The 23,875-nt window shown below is 43.6% G+C and overlaps 1 protein-coding gene across 3 annotated transcripts in view; it reads right to left on the reverse strand.

Moving 5' to 3' along the window:
• TAOK3 (TAO kinase 3) overlaps positions 1-23,875 on the reverse strand; it is a 2,060,965-nt gene that overhangs the window by 326,234 nt on the left and 1,710,856 nt on the right. For all 3 annotated transcript variants that reach the window (XM_044068327.1, XM_044068326.1, XM_044068325.1), the window contains one exon: positions 20,012-20,248. In XM_044068327.1, the coding sequence (XP_043924262.1) occupies positions 20,012-20,248 (237 nt within the window). The remainder of the gene's footprint in view (positions 1-20,011; positions 20,249-23,875) is intronic.

A 23,875-nucleotide genomic window follows, 5' to 3' on the forward strand; every position in this document is an offset into this window, starting at 1 on the left:
TCGCAATGTTTGATTGATATTGGATTCTGAAACTACCTTTGGCAAGAAGGAAGGATTAGTCCTGAAGGAAACCCTGTCTTTTTGAAATATGATGTAGGGAGGTTTGCAGGACAAGGCTTGAATTTCAGATACTCTTCAGCAGAAGCGATAGCAACTAAAAATAAAGTTTTCCAACTTGGAAACTAAGTCACATGTAGCCCACGGTTCAAAAGAGAAAAGAGTAAGAGATTGTAGAACTGTGAGCAGTTTAGCACTGGGTTCTTTAAAGGGGGGTCTTAACATCAGAATTCTTTAAAGGGGGGTCTTAACATCAGAATTCCTTATAAAAAGGCTTTACAAAGCTTATATGACATAAGTGAAGAACCATCAAAACCATTATGAAAATTGGATATCGCAGCTAGATGGACCCTAATGGTAGAGGATGACAAGCCAGCTTGATAAATATCAATTAAAAAAATCTAATACTTTATGCATGGGGACTGTATAAGGATCAAGAGCATTATTAAGAGCCCATCTAGCAAATTTTCCCCATTTACTTTGGTAAAGTTTCCTAGCAGAAAGTTTGTGATTGCCACAATGATTTGGCGGATGGCAGAGGAAAGGGAAGAATGCCTGGCAATCACGGGAATTTCAGAAGCCATGCAGTGAGCTTGAGATGTTGGAGATTTGGATGAACCATTCCTTCTGGAAGAGATAATAGCTCTGGAGCTGGGTCCAGAATCCAGGGTTTCCAAAGTAGGTGAAGCCAAATGAAAGGCAACCAAACTTGTCAAGGCCAGAATAGGGCAATGAGGATTATTGTGTTCTTTGATCTCTTGGCTTTCTTTAGAAATTGAGATATCAGGGGTTTGGGGGAAAGGAGTACAGGAGATCGGGAGGGCCAATTGTGGAGAAGAGCGTCTCTCGGTGACTCCCCCGAAGAGAGGATCAGGCCGAAGTAACTGCTAAACTTGTTGTTCAAGGGGGATGTTAACAGATCGCAGAAAGGTTGGCCTCAGAGATAGAAGATCTTTTCTGTCACCACAGGACTGAGAGATCACTCGTGAGACATTAAAATAGTTCTGCTCAACTTGTCTGCTATCACGTTGGAGCTCCCCAGAATGTGTGCTGCCATTAGAAAGCAGTTGGAATAAATTGCCCACTGCCAAATTCTGAGGGATTCTCAATAAAGTGGGTAGGATTTGGTTCCTCCTTGTTTGTTGCTGTACCAGACTACCAACATGTTGCCTGTTTGGATTGCCATTGTTCCTAGGAGAAGGGCATCTTTAAATGTTTGCAATCCTAAGAGCACCACCCTCAACTCTAGAACACTGATGTGCAAATTGCCTCCAGTGGGGGATCAAGTGCCTTGGAGTGGGCATTCCCAGATAATGCCCCCCCACCACGCTATCCAGTAAGTATCTTTGGTCACTATGGTTTGGGGCTATGGAAGGATGAAAGGAAAAGATGGCCCAAAAGTATCTTGTTGGAATGGAGCCACCATGACAAGTCTTATCAGTGACTGGTCATCAAGATGTGATGCGGCAACAGATAATTTATTAAGGAACATTGGGAGGCCAAAGGCCATTGGAGAATTTGCATGTGATATCTGGCTAAGGGAACTGGAGTAATTGAGGCTGCCATCGAGCCTAGCACATGTAAGATTAGTCTGTCTAGAACACTTCTGTTCCGAGTAATATGGTTGACTTGTGATCAGATCTTTTTCTACTGGGAGTAAAGCAAGTCCTGCAACTGTATTTAACAGAGCTATGATAAATTCCAGCTGTTGTGTAGGTTGCAGATTTGACTTTTTGTAATTTATTGATATGTCTAAAGTGCGAAGATGCAGTGTGCAATCTCTTGCCCGTTTCTAGTTGACGCCTGGCAGTAGCAGTAAGGAGCCAGTCATTGAGATAAGGAAAAACTCAAAATCCCTGCAGTCTGAGATGAGCTGCTACCACTGCCATGCATTTGGTAAACACCCTGGGGGCTGTGGTGAAACCAAAGAGCAGGCTCTGAACTGGAAATGACTGGTTCCCAGCTGGAAGTGCAGGAATCTCCTGGAGCATTTGTCCATTTTTATATGGCAATACGCATCCTGAAGATCTATACAGCACATCCAATCATGACTTTACCGAGATCATCCGGAATTTGGTTTGTTGAACTGGCTGAGATCCAAAATTGGTCTCCATTCCCCTGTCTTTTTGGGCACTAAAAAGAATCTTGAGTAAAACCTGGATACTCTTTGGTCTGGTGGGACTTCTTGGATGACTCTTTTTTTCGAGCAGTTTTCAAATGTCTATGTCTGTTGCTTCCCTGTGACTGGGTGGAACGTCTGGGGGTCTTTTCTCTATTTTTAGACTTGATGAAATGGGAATGATGTAGCATCTGGAGATGATTCCCTCCACCCATTCGTCCAATGTCATTTGCAGCTAGGCAGATTGGTGTGGGGATAATCATCTCTCAACTGCCTCCAGAGGAAGGCAATTGGGCCTCCATTCAGGAGTGCTGATAGGAGTTACCAAAGAAGGAATCTCTGGACCCCTGATTCTGTGGGCAACCTCTGCCTCTAGGACAGCATCTTATATTATTTCTTCCCACTTTGCCCCAGGGAAAGTCCTTGTCACGTGAGTCCTGGAAAGGCCTTTGGGACTTTTTGAACCATAGCCTCCCACTTCTCTTTTTCCTAGAATAGGACCGCCCAAGGCAGAAAGAATCTTCCCATCCTTCTCACATCTGGCCAGTGTGTCTTTAACTTTAGGTCTAAACAGGGATGTTCCATCAAATGGAGCATTGACAAACAAAGATTTAAATGGCTCCACAAAGTCATACGAGCATATCCAGGCATGTCTCCTAATGGCAATGCCTGAACCCGCTGCTCTTGTCATCCCTTAGGCTGCACAGGCTATTAACCTCATGGACGAGTTGGAAATTGATTCGAGGGTGGCGAGCTGACAGGTAACCTTGTCTTATACCCCTTCAGTTACTGTGAGAGTATCTGACAGTTCTTTAACCAGATCTCTCTGCAACTTGGTAAAGTGCACCATATAATTCAAAGACCTGAGAGCAAAGGTCGAAGAAGCGTAAACGTTCTTCACAAACCTATCCATGGTCTTAGACTCCTTGTTAGGTGGATGGATATAGTAGGACTTTCCTCTGCAAGTTCCTTCTTTGTGGCTGCTATCACCATGGCATCCGCAGGGATGCCCTTAGAACCAATGCTGCTCTTCCTTGGGGGCAGAAAGGATCCAGTCAGGCCTCTTGGAGATCGGTTCAGTGGAGTCAGGGATCTTCCACACCCGCTGCGAGATCAATTTAATGAGCTCATCAGCAGACGGAGAAATCCAAGAGATAGAGGGTTGGGCATGAAAAGCCTCCAAGTATACTGACCTCTCTAAGGTAGGCTGGAGGAAAGACCGACCACCCCTCTGTTTAAGGATTTCCAGGGTGTCCCTGAAGGAAACATCATCGGGGGTGACCTGGGAGACCTTTCCCCTCATCAAAATTGGTATCCTCCATGAAGGACTCCTCCAGGGAGTCTAAGTGCTTCCTTCTTGCACTTTGTCATCGCAGGCACTTCCTCAGGGGGATATTCAGGGGAAGTGTCCGAAGAGGAAACCATCAAGGTAGGTCTCTCCTGAGGCGTTTGTGCACCCTGTCCCAGGGATGAGGCTGGCATTAGCTGTGGTTAAAGGGATATAGACGTTTACCCGACAGGTATGGCAAGGACTGGGAGTCCACAATGGACAAGGCCTTCTCCATGACCTGGAAGGCCCCCCCATAGAGGGATGGGAGCCCGGAACCGAAATAGACTTCTTCGGAACCATGGCCCCAACCCACTCTGAGGAGGTGGCCTCTGAAGCAGAAGCCTGGGTCAAGCCAACAAAAGCCGAAGCACTGAGGGGCATGGAGGGTTCCAATAAAAAGGAAGTTGAACCCTGCCCCTCGGAACCGGTGACGAAGTCTTGACCCCAGAAGAACTCCAGTTCCAAAAAACTGGAGGAGTTCAAGGCATATCTCGGTTCCAGAGAAGAGGCTCTTACCAGAACCGAGACAGTCGGAGCCAGGAAGGTTGGTGCCAGTGGCTCCAATGACTCAACTGGAGTTGGAGGAGGAAGATGAGATGGTGTCTAAGTAGGACAGGTCTCGGTGCAGACTTGGCAGGGAACCAAAGAAGACGGTAATCCCCTTGCCGTCAAGAGCTGGTCCACCAGCCTCATGGCGTCTGATTCTGAGAGGTTCTTAATGGATAGAACGGATGATGTAGAGGGAGACCTAGGTGGTCTCAACTCCATAAATAGGCTAGGTGGTCGGTTCTTAAATGGATCGACTGAAGGAGAGTACCTAGATCTTGAAATAAAAATTGTTTTTGTCTGGTCCAGTACCGAGAAAACGTCTGGTGCCGAAGAACTAGTCGTCTTTTCAGAAATAGTAGTAATGGGTGCTGAGTCTCTTGCCTATCCATGCTGAGGGAACTGTCAACACCATAGGTTATTTTGGTATCTTTTTTGGGGGTTCTGAGGAAGAGAGTGTAACAGTTTCTTCTGTTAAGAAGAGGATGAAGAACTAGCTTTGGTCTTAGACCCAGAACAAGAAGTTATGTACTCACCATAACGTTTGATGTATGTAGTCCATCTCACCTCACATTCTTACCCGTGGGTTCGGAGCTGAACCTCGGCTCCGACTTGGCCATACTCTAGCACGTGGCTAAGAGGTATTGCATGCTGCAACGCGCCTATCCCCAGATCTTGTTTGCTGCAAGCTCACATACACACACACCAACACGCTGAGAGGAAGAACCAACTCAACACATCAAGAAGGAGTACTGAAAACAGAGACTCGACCTCTAGGTCCTCCAGGAGGGGGTAGGTGGGTGGGTTAGTAAGAATGTGAGGCGAGATGGACTACATACATTGAACGTTATGGTGAGTACATAAATTCTTGATGTTATGTAGTCCAATCTCATCTACATTCTAACCCGTGGGACAGCGTCCCTAGCACCTACACCTTGGGTGGCTCACTGGAAAATATTCCTGAGCACTGTGGAACCAAAGGAAGATCTGTCTCTAGATATCAGATCCAATTTGTAGTGACTAATAAAGGTGTGAGGAGATGCCCAAGTGGCTGGAGCACAAACATCATCCATGGACATTCTAGTCTGAAAGGCAGCAGAAGTAGACACCAAACGTGTAGAATGAGCCTTCACTTTAAAAGGTAATTCCTTGCCATTTGAAGTGTAGATGAAAGAAATGCAACTAGAAATCCATCTGGACAGAGTTACTTTAGAAACTGGAGTCCCGAGTCTATTGTCTGAAAATGAGACAAAGAGGTGATCAGATTTCCTAATATCTTTTGTTCTATGTAAATAGAAACGCAATTATCTGTGGATATCTAGCTGATGAAACTTAAATTCTGCCCTGTTAGAGAATTCAGGGAAAAATACAGGCAGCTCAATGGACTGGTTGAGGTTCACCACTGAAGCAACCTTAGGCATAAAGGAAGAATTAGGTCTTAGCGAAACCCTATCCTTGTGAAATACCAAGTAAGGGGGCTGAACTGATAAAGCTTGTAGTTCAGAGACCCTCCTAGCTGAAGTGATGGATATCAAAATAATTGTCTTCCAAGACAAAAAATTAATGTCACAGGTTGCCGTGGACTCAAAAGGAGCTGAGGTAAGCTGCTGTAACACAAAATTAAGGTCCCATGGCATTACAGGATTAAAGACTGGAGGTCGAAGTAGCATAGTCCCTTTCAGAAAAGCCCTACAAAGTCTGTGCACCATTAGATTGGGTTCATTAGCAACATGAAAAGTAGAAATGGCTGCCAACTGCACTTTGCTAGTTGTCGCAGCTGATCCCTGGCTGAACAGATGAGAAACAGATGAGAAAAAACTGATGAAATGGGAGCTGTATAGGGATCAATCTGCCTTTCATGAGCCCAAATGGAGAATCTCTTCCACTTACTGGAATAAATCTTCCTAGTAAAAGGCTTGTGGGAAGAAGACCGAATATAAACCACCTCCGGTGAAAAATCATGAAGCCTGACTAGGGACAGAATTGGAGCAGCCATGCTGCCAACCTGAGGGCCTGAATGGAGGGGTGGAACTGCCCTGACATATGAGTCAACAGATCTGGCTCTGGGTCCAGAATCCACGGATCGTCCATTAGATAAGGGTGGAGAAAAGGAAATCATATCTGATGAGGTCAGTGTGGTGCAATCAGTATTGTTTTGCTTCCCAATGATTGTGCTTTCTGAATAACCTTCATTATCAGGGGGACTGGGGGGAAGGCATAGAGAAGACCGGAGGGCCAATCGTGAACTAGAGCATCACTGGGTGCCTCCCCCTTCAGGGGGATAAGGGTGAAGTAGCTGCTGCATTTGGCATTGAGGGGGCTGGCAAACAGATCGCAGCAAGGCTGACCACATCTGTGGAAAATCCACTCCGCCACTTGTTCTCTCAGGGAAAACTCATGAGGCATCAGAACAGCTCTGCTCAGCCTGTCGGCAATCACGTTGGACGTCCCCGGTATGTGCGTTGCCACTAGAAAGAGCTGGGAAGATACTGCTCACTGCCACACTCGAAGTGCCTCTCTGCAAAGGGGATATGACCTGGTTCCTCCCTGTTTGTTCAGATACCATACCACTGACATGTTGTCCGACTGGATTGCAATTGTCCCATGACCTTGAAGTGCTTGCAACGCTAATAGTACCGCTCTCATCTCTAAGACACTGATATGCAAATGGATCTCGTGTTCTTGCCATGTGCCTTGGACAGTCCTGCCGAGATAATGCCCCACCCGATCTGGGAGGCATCCGTGGTCAACGTGACAACCGGCGACAGAAGAACGAAAGGCATACTTGCGTTGAGACTGCTGGTCTGAAGCCACCAGCGCAGATCCTGCTTGCACCTGTCTGTAATTAAAATTAGATGGGAGAGCGAGAGATGCTGTAGAAACCATAATCAAAATAAGATGGGAGAGTGGAAGATGCTGTAGAGACCATTGGGCAAAAAGTAGTCATTGAAGAAGCCTCATGTGTAGTCTTGCAAGAGGAACTAGCATAATAGTGGCAGCCATGGTCCCTAACAACTTGAGGATGACTTTTGCCTTGACCTTCTTCAGTGGTAGCAAAGCGTAGACCTGCTGCTGTAAAACCTGAATTCTCTCTTCTGGTAGGAAAACCCTCAAAAGCACCGTGTCTAATTCGGTGCTGATAAAGGTAACATGCTGCGAGGGCAACAAGGCAGACTTTTCCCAATTCAAAGCAATTCCCAGACTTTGGCATAGTGCAATAGTGGGGTCCCTGGTCTGTAGCAGTAGATGCCTGTTGGTGGCAGACAGGAGCCAGTCGTCCAGGTACGGAAACACTTGGAATCCCTGATGTCTCAAGTGAGCCGTTACTACTGCCATGCATTTGGTGAACACCCTGGGGGCTGTGGTGAGACCAAAAGGCAGGGCGCGAAAATGAAAATGACTGGCTCCCAGCTGGAAGGGTAGGTGACTTCTGGATGCCCTGTCCATTTTGATATGGTAGTAATCATTCTTGAGATTGATGGAGCACATCCACACATCTTTCCCTAATAATGGGAGAATTGACTGTAACGTGACCATGCGGAACTTGGACTTCTCTACATGAAGGTTCAAACGGCTGATATCCAAAATGGGTCTCGGGTCCCCTGTTCTTTTTGGCACCAAAAAGAATCTGGAGTAAGTCCCTAATCCTACTTGGTCTGAGGGGACAGGCTGGATGGCTCCTTTTGACAGCAACTTTTGTACTTCTAAAGTTGCGGAATCCCTTTGACTGGGTGGAATGTCTGGGATTCTTTTGTTTGGAGGGGGATGAGAAAGAAGAGGAATATGATAACCTCTGGAAATTATCTCTAATACCCACTCATCTTGGGTGATGTCTCACTTCTGGGTATAGAGAAATGCGACCCCCAACTGGCTCCAGAGATGCATAGTCGGGCCTTCCCACAGGAGCACTGGTAGGGAGAACCAGAAAAGGAATCTCGGTCCCCCTGGTTACGCAGGCCTCCTCTGCCTCTAGGGCGGCGTCTACCTGAATTACCACCCCCTCCTCTGCCTCTGGAGGGGAAATCACTCTGTGCATCGTGAAAAAACCTCTGCGACTTTCTGAACCACAATTTTCCACCCTTCTGACCCTTGGGATAAGGTCTAGAAGGCATGGAAAAATGGACTCCCATGGCAGACAGAGTTTTTCCTTCCTGCTCGCACCTAGTGAGAGTGTCCTTCACCTTGGTTCCAAATAAGGATGAACCGTCAAAGGGGGTGTTGGTGAAGGCAGACTTAAAAGCCTCCACAAAGTTGCACAGGTGTATCCAGGAGTGTCTCCTAAAAGAGACTCCGGAACCCGCAGCCCTGCTCACTCTGTTGGCTGCATAAAGGTCAGCCTCATGAAGGAGTTGGTAATAGAATTTAGGGTAGACATCTGAGCACTGACCCTCTGAGCCACAGCATCAGAAATGTTACCCTGTAGAGCATCTCCCAGCTCTTTTAGGAGATCTCTCTGGAGCCATGTTAAATGCAACAAATAGTTCAGCGACCGCAGTGTAAAGGCCGCTGAAGAGAAAACACACTTCCCATACCTGTCCACAGCCCTGGACTCCTTGTTAGGGGGATGGACGGTAGATGAAGTTTCTGCAAGTTCCTTCTTGGTGGCTGCTGCCACCACCATGGCATCTACTGGAACACCTTTTGTAAGAAATTTTTTATCAGGGGGAGGGGACAAAAACTTGTTGGGTCTCCTAGGGACCGGTTCCACAGTGTCTGGAGTTTCCCACACCTTTCGAAAAATGAGGTCCAGGAGCTCACTGAATGGGGGAGAAACCCAAGAGGTGGAGGATTGGGACCCAGAGGCCTTCAGGAACACCGACTCCTCCTCAGAAGGGGCTTTGGAAGGCCAGTTGCTGCTCTGTCTCAATATTTCCAAGATATCTGAGAAAGAGATATCATCAGAAGACAACTTGGGGGACCCCTCTGACTCCTCAAGTTTGGTGTCAGACATGAGAGACTCATCTTGGGAGTCAATGTGCTTCCTCTTGCACACTCTCTTTCTGGGGGGCTCCTCAGGTAAAAAATCTGGGGAGGCCTCAGAAAGCTGAGGACCACTCATGGAGGTATCCTGAGGCCTTAGGTCTCCGCTGTCCCTAGATAGAGGGTGATCTGAGACTGATATCGGTGCTGGAGGGGGAAGAGTGTCGGTGCCATAAGATACAGCTGACTTCCTGGCCAGCACACTCCTCATGACCTCGAAAGCTGATCCCCCTGGCTCTGAAGGTCAACTAACCATGGAAGATACGGTAGTAACCCTTGGAGATGAGGTCCCAAGCCGATGTCAGGTCCACACTCACCCAAGCCGAAGCGCCAAGAGGAAGGCTCGGAGCCGAAGATCGACCCAAGACCTCCCTCTCGGTTCTGACCAGTGAAATATGAATCCTGGACCCCTTGGACGGTGCCGACGGAGTCGGAGCGGAGATTGGAGCCACGATGCCAAAAGGGGCTACTGGAACCGACCTCGTGCTGTCCGACGGAACTGACGGCTCTGGCTCCGAAGAAAGGTTCGGAGGAGGAACAGCCAAAGATGAGGGGGGGATGGGCTCCGGAGCCGACTGGGCAGGAGCCGAAAGCAATTTAGCCAGCATGAATGACTGGAGCAGTTTCCTCACCACTCTATCGACATTGTCATCAGATAGGGTCTTAGAGGACACGGTCGGGGATCTGGATCTCCCTGCAGAGGGGGACCTGTGAGATGGAGAAACTGATTGAAAAACTGGAGACAGGCTCCGAACTGATAAATCTGTCACCGGCTCCAATAAACTGGGAGCCGATGTCGACATCATAGATGCACTGCCTTCTGTCGGCCCCGAAGCCAGTGGAGCCGAAGAAGCAAGTGTAGTTCTAGTGATTTTCTCTGGCGGCTCCGAGGAAACTGATGGAGCCGGAGAGTGTTTCTTTGAGGATTTTTTGTCTGTTTTTTTTGTCCGGTTTGGAAGGGAGAGGATCTGGAACTAGAAGACCTCTCCAAGTCTTCTTCAAAGGAAGGTTTCAGCAATCCTTTTAAAATAAGCTTGTTCTTCCTCTCTTGCAGCACACGAGGACTGAAAACGTGGCAGAACAAGCAGGATTCTTGTAGATGAATAGCCCGCAAGCAATACACGCACACAGAGTGCCCATCCATCAAAGACATCTTATTATTACATTTGACACACTTTTAAAGCCCGAAGGACTGTGTTCTTTAGACTCCTTGGGCATGTTGATAGCAAGGAGTGGCGCACAGCGACTGTGGTCCCACTTCATAAGGGCGGTGCCTCCACAGACCCTGGAAATTACCGCCCCATTAGCTTGACAAGCCTTATCTGCAAAGCCATGGAGAGGATCATAATGGAACTCATAAATAAAGACATAGGGAACTTGCAGACTTTGGATCCAACCCAGTTTGGCTTTGTCAAAGGCAGATCCTGCCTCTTAAACTTGGTTGACTTTTTCGAGACTGTCACCAAGGCCACTGATGAGGGAAAGGCAGTCCATACAGCCTACCTCGACCTGGCAAAGGCCTTCGACACAATACCCCACTCAGGTATCATCGAAAAACTCATCAGCTTGAATGTAAACCCATACATCACAAGATGGGTTGCAAACTGGCTAAGTGACAGAACCCACAGGGTCAGAGTTGCTGGAGCCATGTCAGACTCAAAGCCTGTCACAAGTGGTGTCCCACAGGGCTCAGTCCTGGGTCCACTCTTGTTCGGCATCTACTTTTCTGAAGTACAAGCAAACACAGGAGGGTTATGGCTGACAAAGTTTGCAGATGACTGCAAACTGGGCCATAGTCGAAAACACATCTGACAAAGATATCCTCCAGAAGGGCCTCACAGAAACGGATAACTGGTGCCAGAGCCATGGCCTGAAGTTAAACACCAAAAAATGCATAGTCATACCCTTTGGGAAAAACAAGGTTACCCCTAGCTACCATATAGGTGGCAATCCACTGAGCACAGAAAAAGTCATCAGGGATCTGGGGACCCAGGTTGACAGTAGCCTTCGCTTGACACTCATGTTGCTAAAGTAGTTAGGAAAACCTTCTATATCGCCCACCTGATCATGAAGGGATTCACATCTAGATCAAGGGAGGTCATCGTCCCCTGTACTCATCACTCATTAGACCTATGATTGAGTACAATGCCCCGCTCGAATGTATCTGACCAGACACCTGCTGCAGCTTGAAAGGCCCCAAAAGTTCCTCACCAAAAGGATAAAGGGTCTCAAAAATATGTCTTATGCTGCCCGACTGAAAGAACTCCAGCTCTATTCAGTCTCATACCGCTTGCTCAGAGGTGACCTGTGCCTGACATATAAGGCCATGTCAAACCCAGATTTGATGAATATGCTTCACCTCAAAAATCTAGATCCCTCAGAACCACAAGGGCGGAGACTTAAACCTTGACACGGTTATAAATAGAACGTGCTGGAGGGACAGATTCATCACCCAGAGACTCCTATGCTGTGGAACAAAATCCCGGTACATGTGAGGCAGAGCACCTCTCTGGCCTTGTTCAAGAGGAATCTTGACCAATGGATGGGAGATTGCAGATATACCCCAGGGATTACTTCAGTGTCACTGCTTGACAGAGGCACAGCAAAATGATAGGCATAGTTTTTATTCAAACTAAAGGGGTGGCGAAAGCCACATAACTATGGGCTAGGCTTATAAATGCCCTTGGGCAGATAGCCTAGTATGAACCTATGAACCTAAGAACACACACACACACAGACACACACACAGACACACACACACACACACACACACACACACACACAGGCAAAAACAGTGGGGACACCTTCACCAAAGTAACCAAAAATAACCAAGATAGAGCGCGGGAAACTACAGCCTCTAACTGAAATGGCCTAGAGACCACGGATAACCACAGGGAGGACTAGGTCCTCTAAATTAAATGGGCCTAGCCCAGGGAATAAGGGCACCAAAAACAGTTGCACAACAAAAAACCTGCTAACAGGTCTACTACACAAAAACAGGGGAGGACTAGTTCCTGTAACTGAAACGGGCCTAGCCCATTAACACCAAAGAAGGAAATGGGATACCAAGAAAAGTTCAACAGAACTGGTCACACAACCAGCAGAAGCAAAACACACTTTTGGAGCTACTATACTGAAAATTAAATTGAAAAATTGTACTTAGCCACAGCCAAGAGCAAGACCACATCCGAGCTATATGAGTGGAAAACGAGATCTGGGGATAGGTGCGTTGTAGTATGGGATACCTCTTAGCCATGAGCCAATTGAAAACTTCGAGCTAGAGTATGGCCGAGTCGGAGCCGAGGTTCGGCTCTGAACCCACGGGTAAGAAAGTAGGCAAGATTGGACTACATAACATATAGCCTTTTCAAAAATCACATTGTAATAAGTCTTTTAATATCAATTTGTTTCTCAGCTCAGTTAAGGTCCTAGCAAAGAAACGATGACATAGGGAACAGTTTTTTTGTAAATGTATTGCACCTAAGCAATAGACACACAAAACATACCCATCTGAATTGGGCATTTTTCTGTCACATTTCTGACATCTTTTAAACCCAGAAGTTCCCTTAGAAGGTTTAGCTGGAGAAGCAGATTTATCAGCTGTGACAGAAAGAAAAGGTTAAGGCTGATACAGACCCCCCCCCCCACACACACACACACACACACACAGAGGAGAGGACAGTAAAGTGTTTTTGTTTTGTTTTTTTTTGGAAAGAAAAAGGGGTACCAACAATGGTAACCAATACCTAAAAGGGTAAAAAGAGAGTACCAGCAATGGTACGTGTAGAAGACTCTACCTAACGGTAGAGGAAAAAGGAGATAGGATTACACACAGGCACGGGAGACAGCAAAAGATGCACATAGATAGAGGAAAGAGTTTAGGAGGAATTATTTAGAAGGACAACTTACTTGAAAAAAACTGCCAAAGCTTGAGAGAGGTCGGACGCGTCTGATACAAGAGGATCTAGGGTAATTTAGAAAGGAGCATTATGGGTAGAGGCTAGCCCAAGATTTTGGAAGGCTCGTGCTGAAATAAATGGCCGACTCGGTTCCGATGCTTGGAATCGAGCCCACAGTCAAGGATTACGTGAAGACTGACATCAGAGAATGTAGTTTCAAACATGTAGTCAGGGGATTCCATAAGGTTACAGGAAAATCTCCCATATCAAGTCCTGGATGTCCCTCACCTACTGGAGAACAAACTAGTTCTACCCCAAGTTTAACTCCCGATATAAATCACTTGATCCCAGCAGACCTCCTGACAGGAATCTCAAAAGTGATACAGGCTGCTAGGAATCCTCCAACTTGGTAGGTGTATGCCTCCAAGTGGAAACAGTTTACCAAGTGGACACAGATTTATCCGGAACTGCTCCAACTGGTCAGCTTGTAGGTAGTCTTAACCTATATCTGGGATACAGTTATTCTATGGCCAAGGTGAGCGTCTGTCACTTATTTCTACCCATCAGGATCTTGTGAACAAAACTGCTGCTCAGGAACTGCTGTTCAAGCAGTTCCTTAAAGGAGTGCTGCCCTTCTGCCCTACTCTGCAAAACTCCACTCCACTATTGAACCTGAATTTCAGGACTGACAGCTTACCCACAAGATCTATATCACAAAATCGACATCCGAAAATGTCGACTCACATTTGTTTGACATGGAAATGTTGAACTCCAACTTTCCAGAATGGGCAAATCACAGATTTCTTTCCAAGGGAAAGAAATGGGTTGCCCATTTTGTTACATCTGCACTTTCCCCAACTGTAGTGCAGTCTTGGAGTTAGAATATTTAGTTGGGAGGGGTATGAGGGGCACAGTCCTCCATGGTGGGGGGTGTGGGGGCAAAGTCCCCTACTTAAATATGTTTGTTTTTGTGTGGCGTTGGTTGTAAGCCAACCAATTTCTTTCCATCAGAAAGAAATCGGTGATTTGGCCGTTTGAGTATGTTGGAGTTCGACGTTTTCATGTCGAACAAATGAGAGTCGACAATTTCAAATGTCGATTTTGTGATATAGACCCTGCCCACAGAATGTTTATACTGACTGACTCATTAAACTGAAGTTCATTTCTTGGGAGACACTTTCTGGTAGCAATTACCTCTGCTTACAAGCTATAAAAACTGTGAGCCCCATATACAGGGAGTCATACTAGCTCTTCCCGAAGACTGGACATCCCTCAGGATAAATAATTTTCCCCCAGATGTAGTCTCTGAGCAGTTCTACAGCCAGTCTGCTCAGCTCCCTGTTAACCAAGGCACGAAGAACCCTTAATTCCATGGATGAGCATTGCTAGCTTATATTTTTCTTGAAGGCATGCTTGAATTTTGACACAATGAAGCAGATGATCACCCTTCTCTTCTATAGGAGGGGAAAGTGCTCACAGCTACCAAGCAAATATTTTCCAAGTGGAATACCAGTTTTGTCTATTGTCATCAGTTATCTCAATGCTCCGTTAGAAAATGCTGCACTCAAATGCACCTCTTCTATACGCATGGCTACTTCGAGAGCCTGTTTCAACAAGGTCTCCACTGTCAACAGCTGCACCAGAGTCACTTGGTCTTCATTGCATACCTTCAACAAATATTACTCTCTAGACTGCTATTTCATAAGTAGGGCTTCCTTTGGTACATCTGTACTTCAGGATCTGACTTTCTACACTGTGATCCCTGACCTCCTTCATTCATGACAGAGATATAACCCAAAAGGAGGGTCTTCGGTGTTTGACACAAAATATATTTGAATGCTGTATTTATATTCTCCTTGGTAGGTCACAAACATACTGCCAACCATTGCCCTGTGCATAGGTGGTCCCTCCATACAGTCTCAGCTGCTAAAGTTATCCATTGAGAAAGTATATAAGGTTGTATTAATTGTTAGCAGCGTAGATATCAAGTCTTTATGTTTTTGTTTGACAAAATGTGCTTTCTGGTGTTTGGAGTGAACTCACAGGCTTAAGGGACCTTCTGAGAAAAGTAGACTGTGACTAACGTTCACAATGAACCCAGCTGTAGCTCCCACCAAGAAGGGTTCCCTTACATCAACTGATACAGTAAAAACATATCTACTATTTGTTAAAATATTAGTCTTCAGCTCCATACAACACTTCATCAAATTTACTGTAGTCAAACTCCACTGAAGTAGTGGAAACTAGAGAGTCCCATCACCACTACTCCAGCTGCAAAACTTTTTAGGTTAGAATTATAAAGAGAAACATCAATTAAAATTCTTTCAACATCTGTGATATGCATGTTCTGCTGATATATATATATATATATATATATATATATATGTGTGTGTGTGTGTGTGTGTGTATATATATGTGTGCATATATATATATATATATATATATATATATATATATATATATATATATATATATATATATGTGTGTGTGTGTGTGTGTGTGTATATGTATATATATATATATATATATATATATATATATATATATATATATATATACACACACACACACTTGAAGCATCTATGGGATAATTTCTGATACCAAAAAGGAGGAGCATTCTCTTAGAGAACATGTTTTACTTAATGTGTTTTGCATTAAAACTGCTGTCGTGTGGCGATCCAACAACACCAGAATTTACAAACAAAATGCTTGTACCTGAAAATTGATTACGCATTTCCAAATACTTGGAATATATTAACAAAATAAGAAATTATTTTACAGTCTGTAGATTATTAGCAGTTCAGCAGTTCATTTGATGTAAAACAACTGAAAAATGGTGCAAAGTGACAGAAATTAAGACTTTTCTACACTGGCAGTGTTTATAAACAGAATCATGTTAACTTAACAGCATGAAAACTTACAAACTATTTTACAGGGACTTCAGCTAAATTAGGCATGGACCAGAAACTTCTCACTAATGTTAAATACTAGCTATCAGATAAAAGCAAGACTGCTAAACTGCATCTTGACAGACCATATACTTAAAAAAAGACCCAGACTAGGCTAGTTAGTGCAAGTAAAATCTAGAACCCTTTCTGTTTGTAAGGCAAAGAAGTGCTGGGATTTCACAGATGACAGCAAAAATCTAGACCTGAACTGAGGAAGTATGACAGAAGAACTGGCAGGCTGGAGTGACAAATGTGCTTATGTAGGTGGTATGTGATGTCACTGAATGCGACAGACCACGTGTAAGCACATCTCTAATCATGAAGTCTTCCAGAATTTTCCAAATGGTGATCAGTGGAAAGGAAGAATTAAGCCATGGACTCAATGACATAGCAATGATGGCTCTTGATGTTAGATCAGCTGACATGGTAAAAACGTACCAGTTATACCCAACACTGAGGACTTTTCTTTATGAGTACCATGGTTGTGTTATAGTCCAAGCAGTAAACAACCAGAGTGGGAAAAGCCAGAAGACAGTTTAAAGACCAAAGATCAGAAAGTTGAGTCCTTAAGTGCCAAAGTACCAAAGGAATCTAGACTCACAGAATAACAGTAAAGATAAAAAGCACAGTGAAGGTATGCACCAAGGACCTTGTGGTTGCAGTACAGTACAGAAGCATGCAATGAAAAGATCCAAATCTCTTGTGGAGTGGCTTCTGACTGCAGCATTTTTCAACAGGCAGTTCACTACTTAATAGCAAAAAATATCGTATATGGCAATCCACATTAGCACAGTTTCTTTGATAAGGTCAAGTATTTCCCTCCGCAGAATAAAGAAGACTTTAGTGCTGGTGCACATCCATGGTGTGGACGGATCTTTCTCCTATGGTTTCTGGCTTGGCAAAGAAAACAGGGAGATGAATGGCTTGATGCAAGAACAGTCTGGAAAGCAATTTTGGCCAGAAATGTGGATTAGATCTAATGAAAAGCTCATTTTTGCAATCAAACAGGCCTTTAGCTCAGATGATGACTTGGACACAACCACATCCACCATTGGACATAAAACCCAACTTGTAACATCTAGCAAAAGTATGCACTTGTTTAAGGTGTGGTTTCACAGACACTGTGAAATTATTAAGCCCTCTTCCACCACACACACACAGAGGACCACAAGGACCTAAAAATGGTGAATGGGAAACTGGACATAGAAACAGGAGTAATGTTAGGTACAAGAATGCCACACCACTGTGGGAAGAACAGAAGATGAGCATTTACACCTAGAAGCACATGAACAAGCCAAACTCTTTCAGCTACAGATACGCTAAAACTGAAGTAAAATGAATGTTGTAGTATCTTCATTTTAAAAGCTAGCATGCAAAATATCCATATACTCAGTTTTAAACTAAAATATATATAGCATCCAATAAAGCAGATATTTACTAAAGATTGTTGTGCCTTCTGCAGTCCCAAACTGGCAGCGCACCCTGTTCTCAGATACTGACATTTTTCTCCAAAAGCTATAGTGGTGGCAATTAGGGCCTCATTTCACACATTCCATTACGTAGTTAAAAAGGAGGAGTTGCAATGAATAATCCATTCCCAACACATACACAAAGCCTGCAGAAAGGAGTCTATACCTGCTGTGCAGTTTCTCCCTTGTCAAACAAGGCTTATAGAAGTAGAACTGATGACTCTTGTGTTTTAGCCCTTGATACTCACTGCTCATAACTATGGCTTCCAAATGTTAACTGCAAACCCAGCTCACCCTCTCAGCAGTGAAATGGTACCTGCATCCCCCACACTACATACAGATGAAAAGATAGGAGAATCCCATCCCAGGATTAGGGACATCTGCAGAGGTCTGACACAAACAGGGAACGTGCATGTCTGTAAATAATAAGAAGACTAACACAGACATTGTGTTCCAGAATACCCAACAAGTGAGCACTATCTAAAAAAATCCACAGATTGGTACCCACATCTGTACAGGAGTTTCAGTCTGAAAGGTATAAACTGTGCAACCCCAGAGGTTAATCCAGTTAAGCAAGATGGGTTTAAAACAAGAACTAGGTGTCAGGGGGTCTGCTATATTGATATTAAAATTAAACCAGAGAAAGCTTAGGAAGCTGAAACAGCAAAATTTAGGTGAGAGGTGTAAGGTCTCAACTGTTTCACCTCAGCTGAGAAAGCTGGCACAGAGTTAAGTCTGTAAGCTGTAGTTCCTATGGTACACTGTTTGAATCCCTCAGCCCCCATTTGCCTGCTGTGTGACCTTGAGCAAGTCACTTTATTTATTTATTTATTGTCATTTGCTAACCGGGTAGTGTCTGACTGGTCACAATAGCCCGTTTTCAGCGGAGACCCGGGGAGAAAGGCTCCAAGAAAGATTACATTTTTTTTTACATGTAAACATACAACTATTACACTGATAATACATAAAGTAAAAATACACATATAAATTCAAATTACAAGGTTCTTAACATGGTATCTACAAAAAGTAACAATGGTGGTCATATCGAACAAGATACAGTTGTACCATACATGATTTTTCTCCTTAGAGTAAGAAGTCATGTTCTGAGAGTAAGAAGACTTAATTAGCCAGGAGGAATAGAGAAATGGGAAAAAGGAGTTAGACATTTATGGGATGAAGTGTTTAGCCTGGGTGGGGAGCACAAGCAAAGTCTATGCTTAGAGAAATATTCCTTTAGGGTCTGTTTAAATGTATGTGTGTCTTTGATGGACGGAATATGCTGAGGTGGCAAGTTCCATTTTTTGGCAATGATATGGAAGTACAAGGATGTGCCATAAGACTTTTGTGCTTTAACAACTTTTAACAGTATTTTATCAGCAGATCTAAGGGATGTTAGGTTACTCTAGGGTTGGACAAGATTAGAAAGTGCTGAGTAATTGTCAGGTTTGTATAACACTGTGTGAGAAGTAAGTAGTTGATTCAGGGTGAGAAGATGAGGCAGTTCTAACCAGTTTAGCTGGAGGAGGGCAGTACAATGATGAGATCACCTAACTAGGCATTGCTCCCAGGTCACCCCTGAAAAGAACTGTGTGTCCAGTTGGCATACATGGTCAACAAATGGATATTGTTATTATTATTATTATTATTATTATTATTATTATTATTATTATTATTATTAAATGGACAATACCAAACAGTCACAAAATATGACAACTTATCTACACTGTTTCAATTTTCATTCCAAGAAGGAACAGACGAACAAGAAGTTCAGAGTATGCACTAGATAGGCAACTAGCTGACATAAGGTTCTAAAACAGAAAAAAAATGAAATGTCATTAATAGGGAAGAAGCCAACAAAATATCAAACTGGGAGTGAGTCCACAAAAAAACTGTACTGAAGATCACTGCACCATTAATGTAGTTACACACTTTTGCTGAATTGTTTCCGATACTATTGTTGAAACCCAGTCTCTTTAGATCCATGACGCACTGTATTACTGCTGAACATGGCACTGAAGAAAGACAAAACACACCAAAACCTTAAAGACAGCAGTAGCTCCAGAAAGAAGAAAGATCACAGGCAGGCTGTTTAGGATGTAATAGCATGATGCTTGTCAAGTTCAAGGAGACCTATATTTTACACAATATCAGAACCTCAAAGCAATAAAACTCTCATATCCATAGATAGAAACACTGTAATCAACAAAGGCAGACCCCTAACTTGTCACTAAATGGCTGTGAATTTTCAGTCTGTGGGGCTGTACAAACCAAGAAAAAGTTATACAATGCTCAACAAAGCACCATGGAATCCTCTGTCACTGAACAGCCAACAAGCTTGGACTCCATGTACAGATGAGGAAGAGGCAAAATAACAAAAAGCTACAATCAAACTCCGACTATTTCATCTGAACAAAAAAGAAGAAATATATTTACATTAGATCCAAAAAGGCTAATGTGATAACCGAATGACTGAAACAGGAACAAATAAAAGTACATAAAAAAAGAGAGAGACAATGAAAATCCTTGAATTGGCTGGATAATAATCCATCATTTAGACAGGTAGGATGAATAAGATACAAAAGATAAAAGCATATGTCAAGAACCTTTAGCTTTCACAAACTAATAAGACCATGATTTTTTGTCAGTAATGTTACATAACCAACCTCCTTATCCATGCTTATAACATGCTTCTTGGCCAGTTTCTCCATTTCGATGGACGCATTGTTGGCATGGGTCTCCACCTCCTTTTGTAGCTTGAGGCGGTGCTCGTCCATCTCAGCCTTCAGTTTGTTCTCCTGAGCGATCAGCTGCTTTTGGTGCTGGCGCCGCATCCGCTTATAACCTGACATCTGTTCCCGCAACTCGTTCTCCTGTTCATGCTCATGGATCTGCTTTGTAACCTGTAGGCAACAGATAAGGAAAATAAAATCGGTCAGATATGGCATTGATTCTTGTTCATATTTTCAAAGATCAGGAAAGATTATAATGTAACTATAGTAAATTGTAAATTATACAACGACCCTCCATTAATATTCCAAAACGTGCACGTTGATTGGTCAGCGTGCACGTTGTAAGTCAAAGACTTGTACTAATGGAAAAAGGTCCGGTCGCCCGGACTTCTTCCATTAGTATAAGTCTTTTTTTTTTTTACAGCAATGGAGAATGCAAGATCTCCGTTGCTTTTTAGAAACTGTCTCGCTATGTTAAAGGAGTTTAACATAGTGAGACAGCTTTAAAAAAAAATAATGGAGATCTTCCTTTCTACGTTGCTTTTTTAAAGCTGTCTCGCTATGTTAAATGGGTTTAACATAGCGAGACAGCTTTAAAAAAAGCAGCGGAGATTCTCCGTTGTTTTTTTAAAGCTGTCTCGCTAAGTTAAACTCCTTTGTAAAAAGCAATGGAGATCTTGCTTTCTCTGTTGCTTCCACCCACAACTCTGATGTACTGCGTAAGCATACGCGTGCACAGTACATCAGAACTGCCGCAGAATACCAGACAGCTGTGGAAGGGCAGCATGGAGGCATTATACAATGCCATTATTTAAGAAAAGTATTTTTTTTCTTAACTAATGTCATTGTATAATAGCAATAACCCACTTCTGGGTGTGGGTAATGCTGGATTTACCCACAGTTGTCTTTGTTTGGCCACTCGGGCTTCGCTCTCGTGAGTAAACCACACCAACCGTGGGTAAATCCAGCATTACCCACACCCAGGCATGGGTTATTTCTTAAGTAAATCACTACTGACAAGTTAAAAATGAAAGTAAAGGTACATACTGAAACAGTACATCTTTAAGAAAATATTCTCAAAAAAACTACCATTCTCTGACATTTGGAAATTACAAGGGTTTTGTTTTAATCAAAGCATATGTGGCAAACATCAACACCTATCAGTTGCATCACACTCAAGCTTACTAACAGTTGCCTGCAATAGTATCATAGGATAAAAGTTGTTCTTACTGAAAAAATGCAACAGCTTCTGTACGCGAACAAGGAATTATTTAAGACGTTTCTTTTTTGCTCTAACAAAACAGAACCACTATCAAAGTAACTAATGAAAAAGGTACTTCCCATAAATTACCGATTTCCAGACTGCTTGCTTCAGTGAACCTCATCAACAGGTCTTTGCACTTACAGCCATGGATAAGAACTTTCCCACTGTCTCTGTTACCAGCTTGGTGGATATGGGTATCCTGAGGCAATGTAGAAATTGCTGTATGTTTACTGACAACCAGTTAATTCTCAAACAAACTGATACGGTATGTGAGAGATGTATTTACACAATGTCACTGGAGGCAAAGTTCTCACATAAAAGTACTTTTAATGTCAGTAAGGCTGTCAGTAGTACACATGCTGTACCCATCACACACAATTCAAAGCAGAAATATCGACCCACACATGCTGAGGCACATAAATGTAACCTTCCTAAACCACAAAGACCTCCCAGAAAAAGTGCACATAACAAATACCCTCAGAAGCCCCAAATGCACTCTTTCAAAACAGCACCCACATCAACACACAAAGCTACATCTCATGGAGACTTTACCTCTAAGCCCATAAGGCAAGTCAACACACAATCCAACATTCTAGTCATTGGGGACTCCGTTGAGACACACTGATGTCCCTCTCACCAGGCCAAGTAAGGAGAAAGTCACGGTCAGTTGCTTATCATGGACTAGGAACCGCCACATTAGGTACACACTCAGGTCATTGGACCACAAGTATAAATATGACTCAGTCATAGTCATGTGGGAGGAAATGACCTGAGACATAACTCCCTAGACTATATGAAGAGAGACATCATGGAGCTCTCAGAATATGTGTCTCAGGCTGGTATGAGCCTAGTATTTTACCTTCTTCAATGATGATGCCTCAATACGAACAAAAGATGATGGTGTCATTCTAAGGGGGTGCAATATTTGTCAGCATAGAAAGAGATGATCAACAGACCAAGCTGCTTTTCTAGGGATGGTCTGCATCTCTCCCCTCTAGGCTTTCAAATATTAGCTAAAACATTGTCTTCCCCCATAGTGCCTTTTTTAGGTAATGCCAAAGTACTTCTGACAGCAAATCAAAACAAAGAAAATCTAAAGGTATTACTGCTCAATGCTAGTAGTCTAAACAAAAAACTCCACTCCCTAGAAGCTCTCTTCACCCTAGAGAATGCGGATGTCTGTAGACATGGTTTAAAGCAAAGGAGAGCACACCAACATTGCAAGGTTATAATGCCTTCCACACATTTAGACCAGCTACTGCACAGGCAGGGACTAAAGGTGGAGGTGTCTCCATTTACATCAAAAAATACATATATTTTAAGGCTGGTCAAACAGAACAATGCACTTGAGTTGCTCCAAGTTCAAATCACCATAAAAAATCTAATACCACTTTCTTACAAGCTATAGGTCCCCCTCTATGATCCAGGAAATCCATACCATGCATTTAAACTTATTAGAAACACTAACCATCCAACCCCTATACCATATTCATGGGTGACTTTAATTACCCTACTATTAACTGGGAATCATATACAACATGAAACGCACAGGCACAGAGATTCCTGGAATTTGTAAACACAAACTCCCTGGACCAGATAGTCAATACACCAACAAGGGGTGCAACCATAATGGATCTGGTCCTCACTAATATGGGAGAGTGCTGTACACCCCCCTACTGTAATGTCTTCCTTAGTAAGGTCAGACCACAAAACGGTCTCCTTTGAAGCAAAAATAAAACCTGGACCCCCAGCTAAACCTGGAATATTCAGGAACTACTCTAAGGTTAACCTCTTGCTATTAAGTGATACAGTTGGCAAAATTTCAAGCCCCCATAAACCCCAACACTGCTGCCTATGCAGAACTGTTCACAGAAACCCTGTACAAGCATGTTAATAGCTGCATAAAGGCAGCTGCACCCACCAGGAAGAAGTACAGAACTAACTCAAAAAACAAGCCACCCTGGTGGAATCACAAAATCAACAGGCTGTATAACAGGAGGAAGAACATCATGGCAAATATCAGGGGGTGCAGCACCCAGCAGGATAAAAGCACTCTCACTAAACCAAATAAACAACTAAAAGGACAAATAAAGTCTACCAAAGCCAAATTTGAGGTAACTTTGGCAACCACAAAGTATTATTTAGCTATGTCTGTAATCTCAAAGGCAATACACAATTGTGTGCAGTGCTCATTGTAAATGGAGCCACCTACACCGAGTCAGAAGATATTGCAAACCTCCTGGCTGTTAAATTCACCACCAACCTTACCCTCTCTCCTCCTCAACCTTCCCTCAGGAAATACCATCAAATAAAATTCCCCTACTATCAATGGGGAACAGGTCCTTAATGCTTTCTCTAAGACCAAGTATACGGCATCAATTGGCCCAGATATTATCCCAGGATGTCTGCTAAATAGCATGATACATGACCTATCAGGGCCTCTGGAATTACTATTTAACTGTAGCCTCCAAACAGGCTTCGTGCCTCACAAATGAAGAACAGCAACAGTAATCCCTCTGCACAAAGGTGGGCCA

Source organism: Protopterus annectens, chromosome 4.part0 (genome assembly GCF_019279795.1).
Source record: "Protopterus annectens isolate FY-2018-M chromosome 4.part0, PAN1.0, whole genome shotgun sequence".
Taxonomy (NCBI): domain Eukaryota; kingdom Metazoa; phylum Chordata; order Ceratodontiformes; family Protopteridae; genus Protopterus; species Protopterus annectens.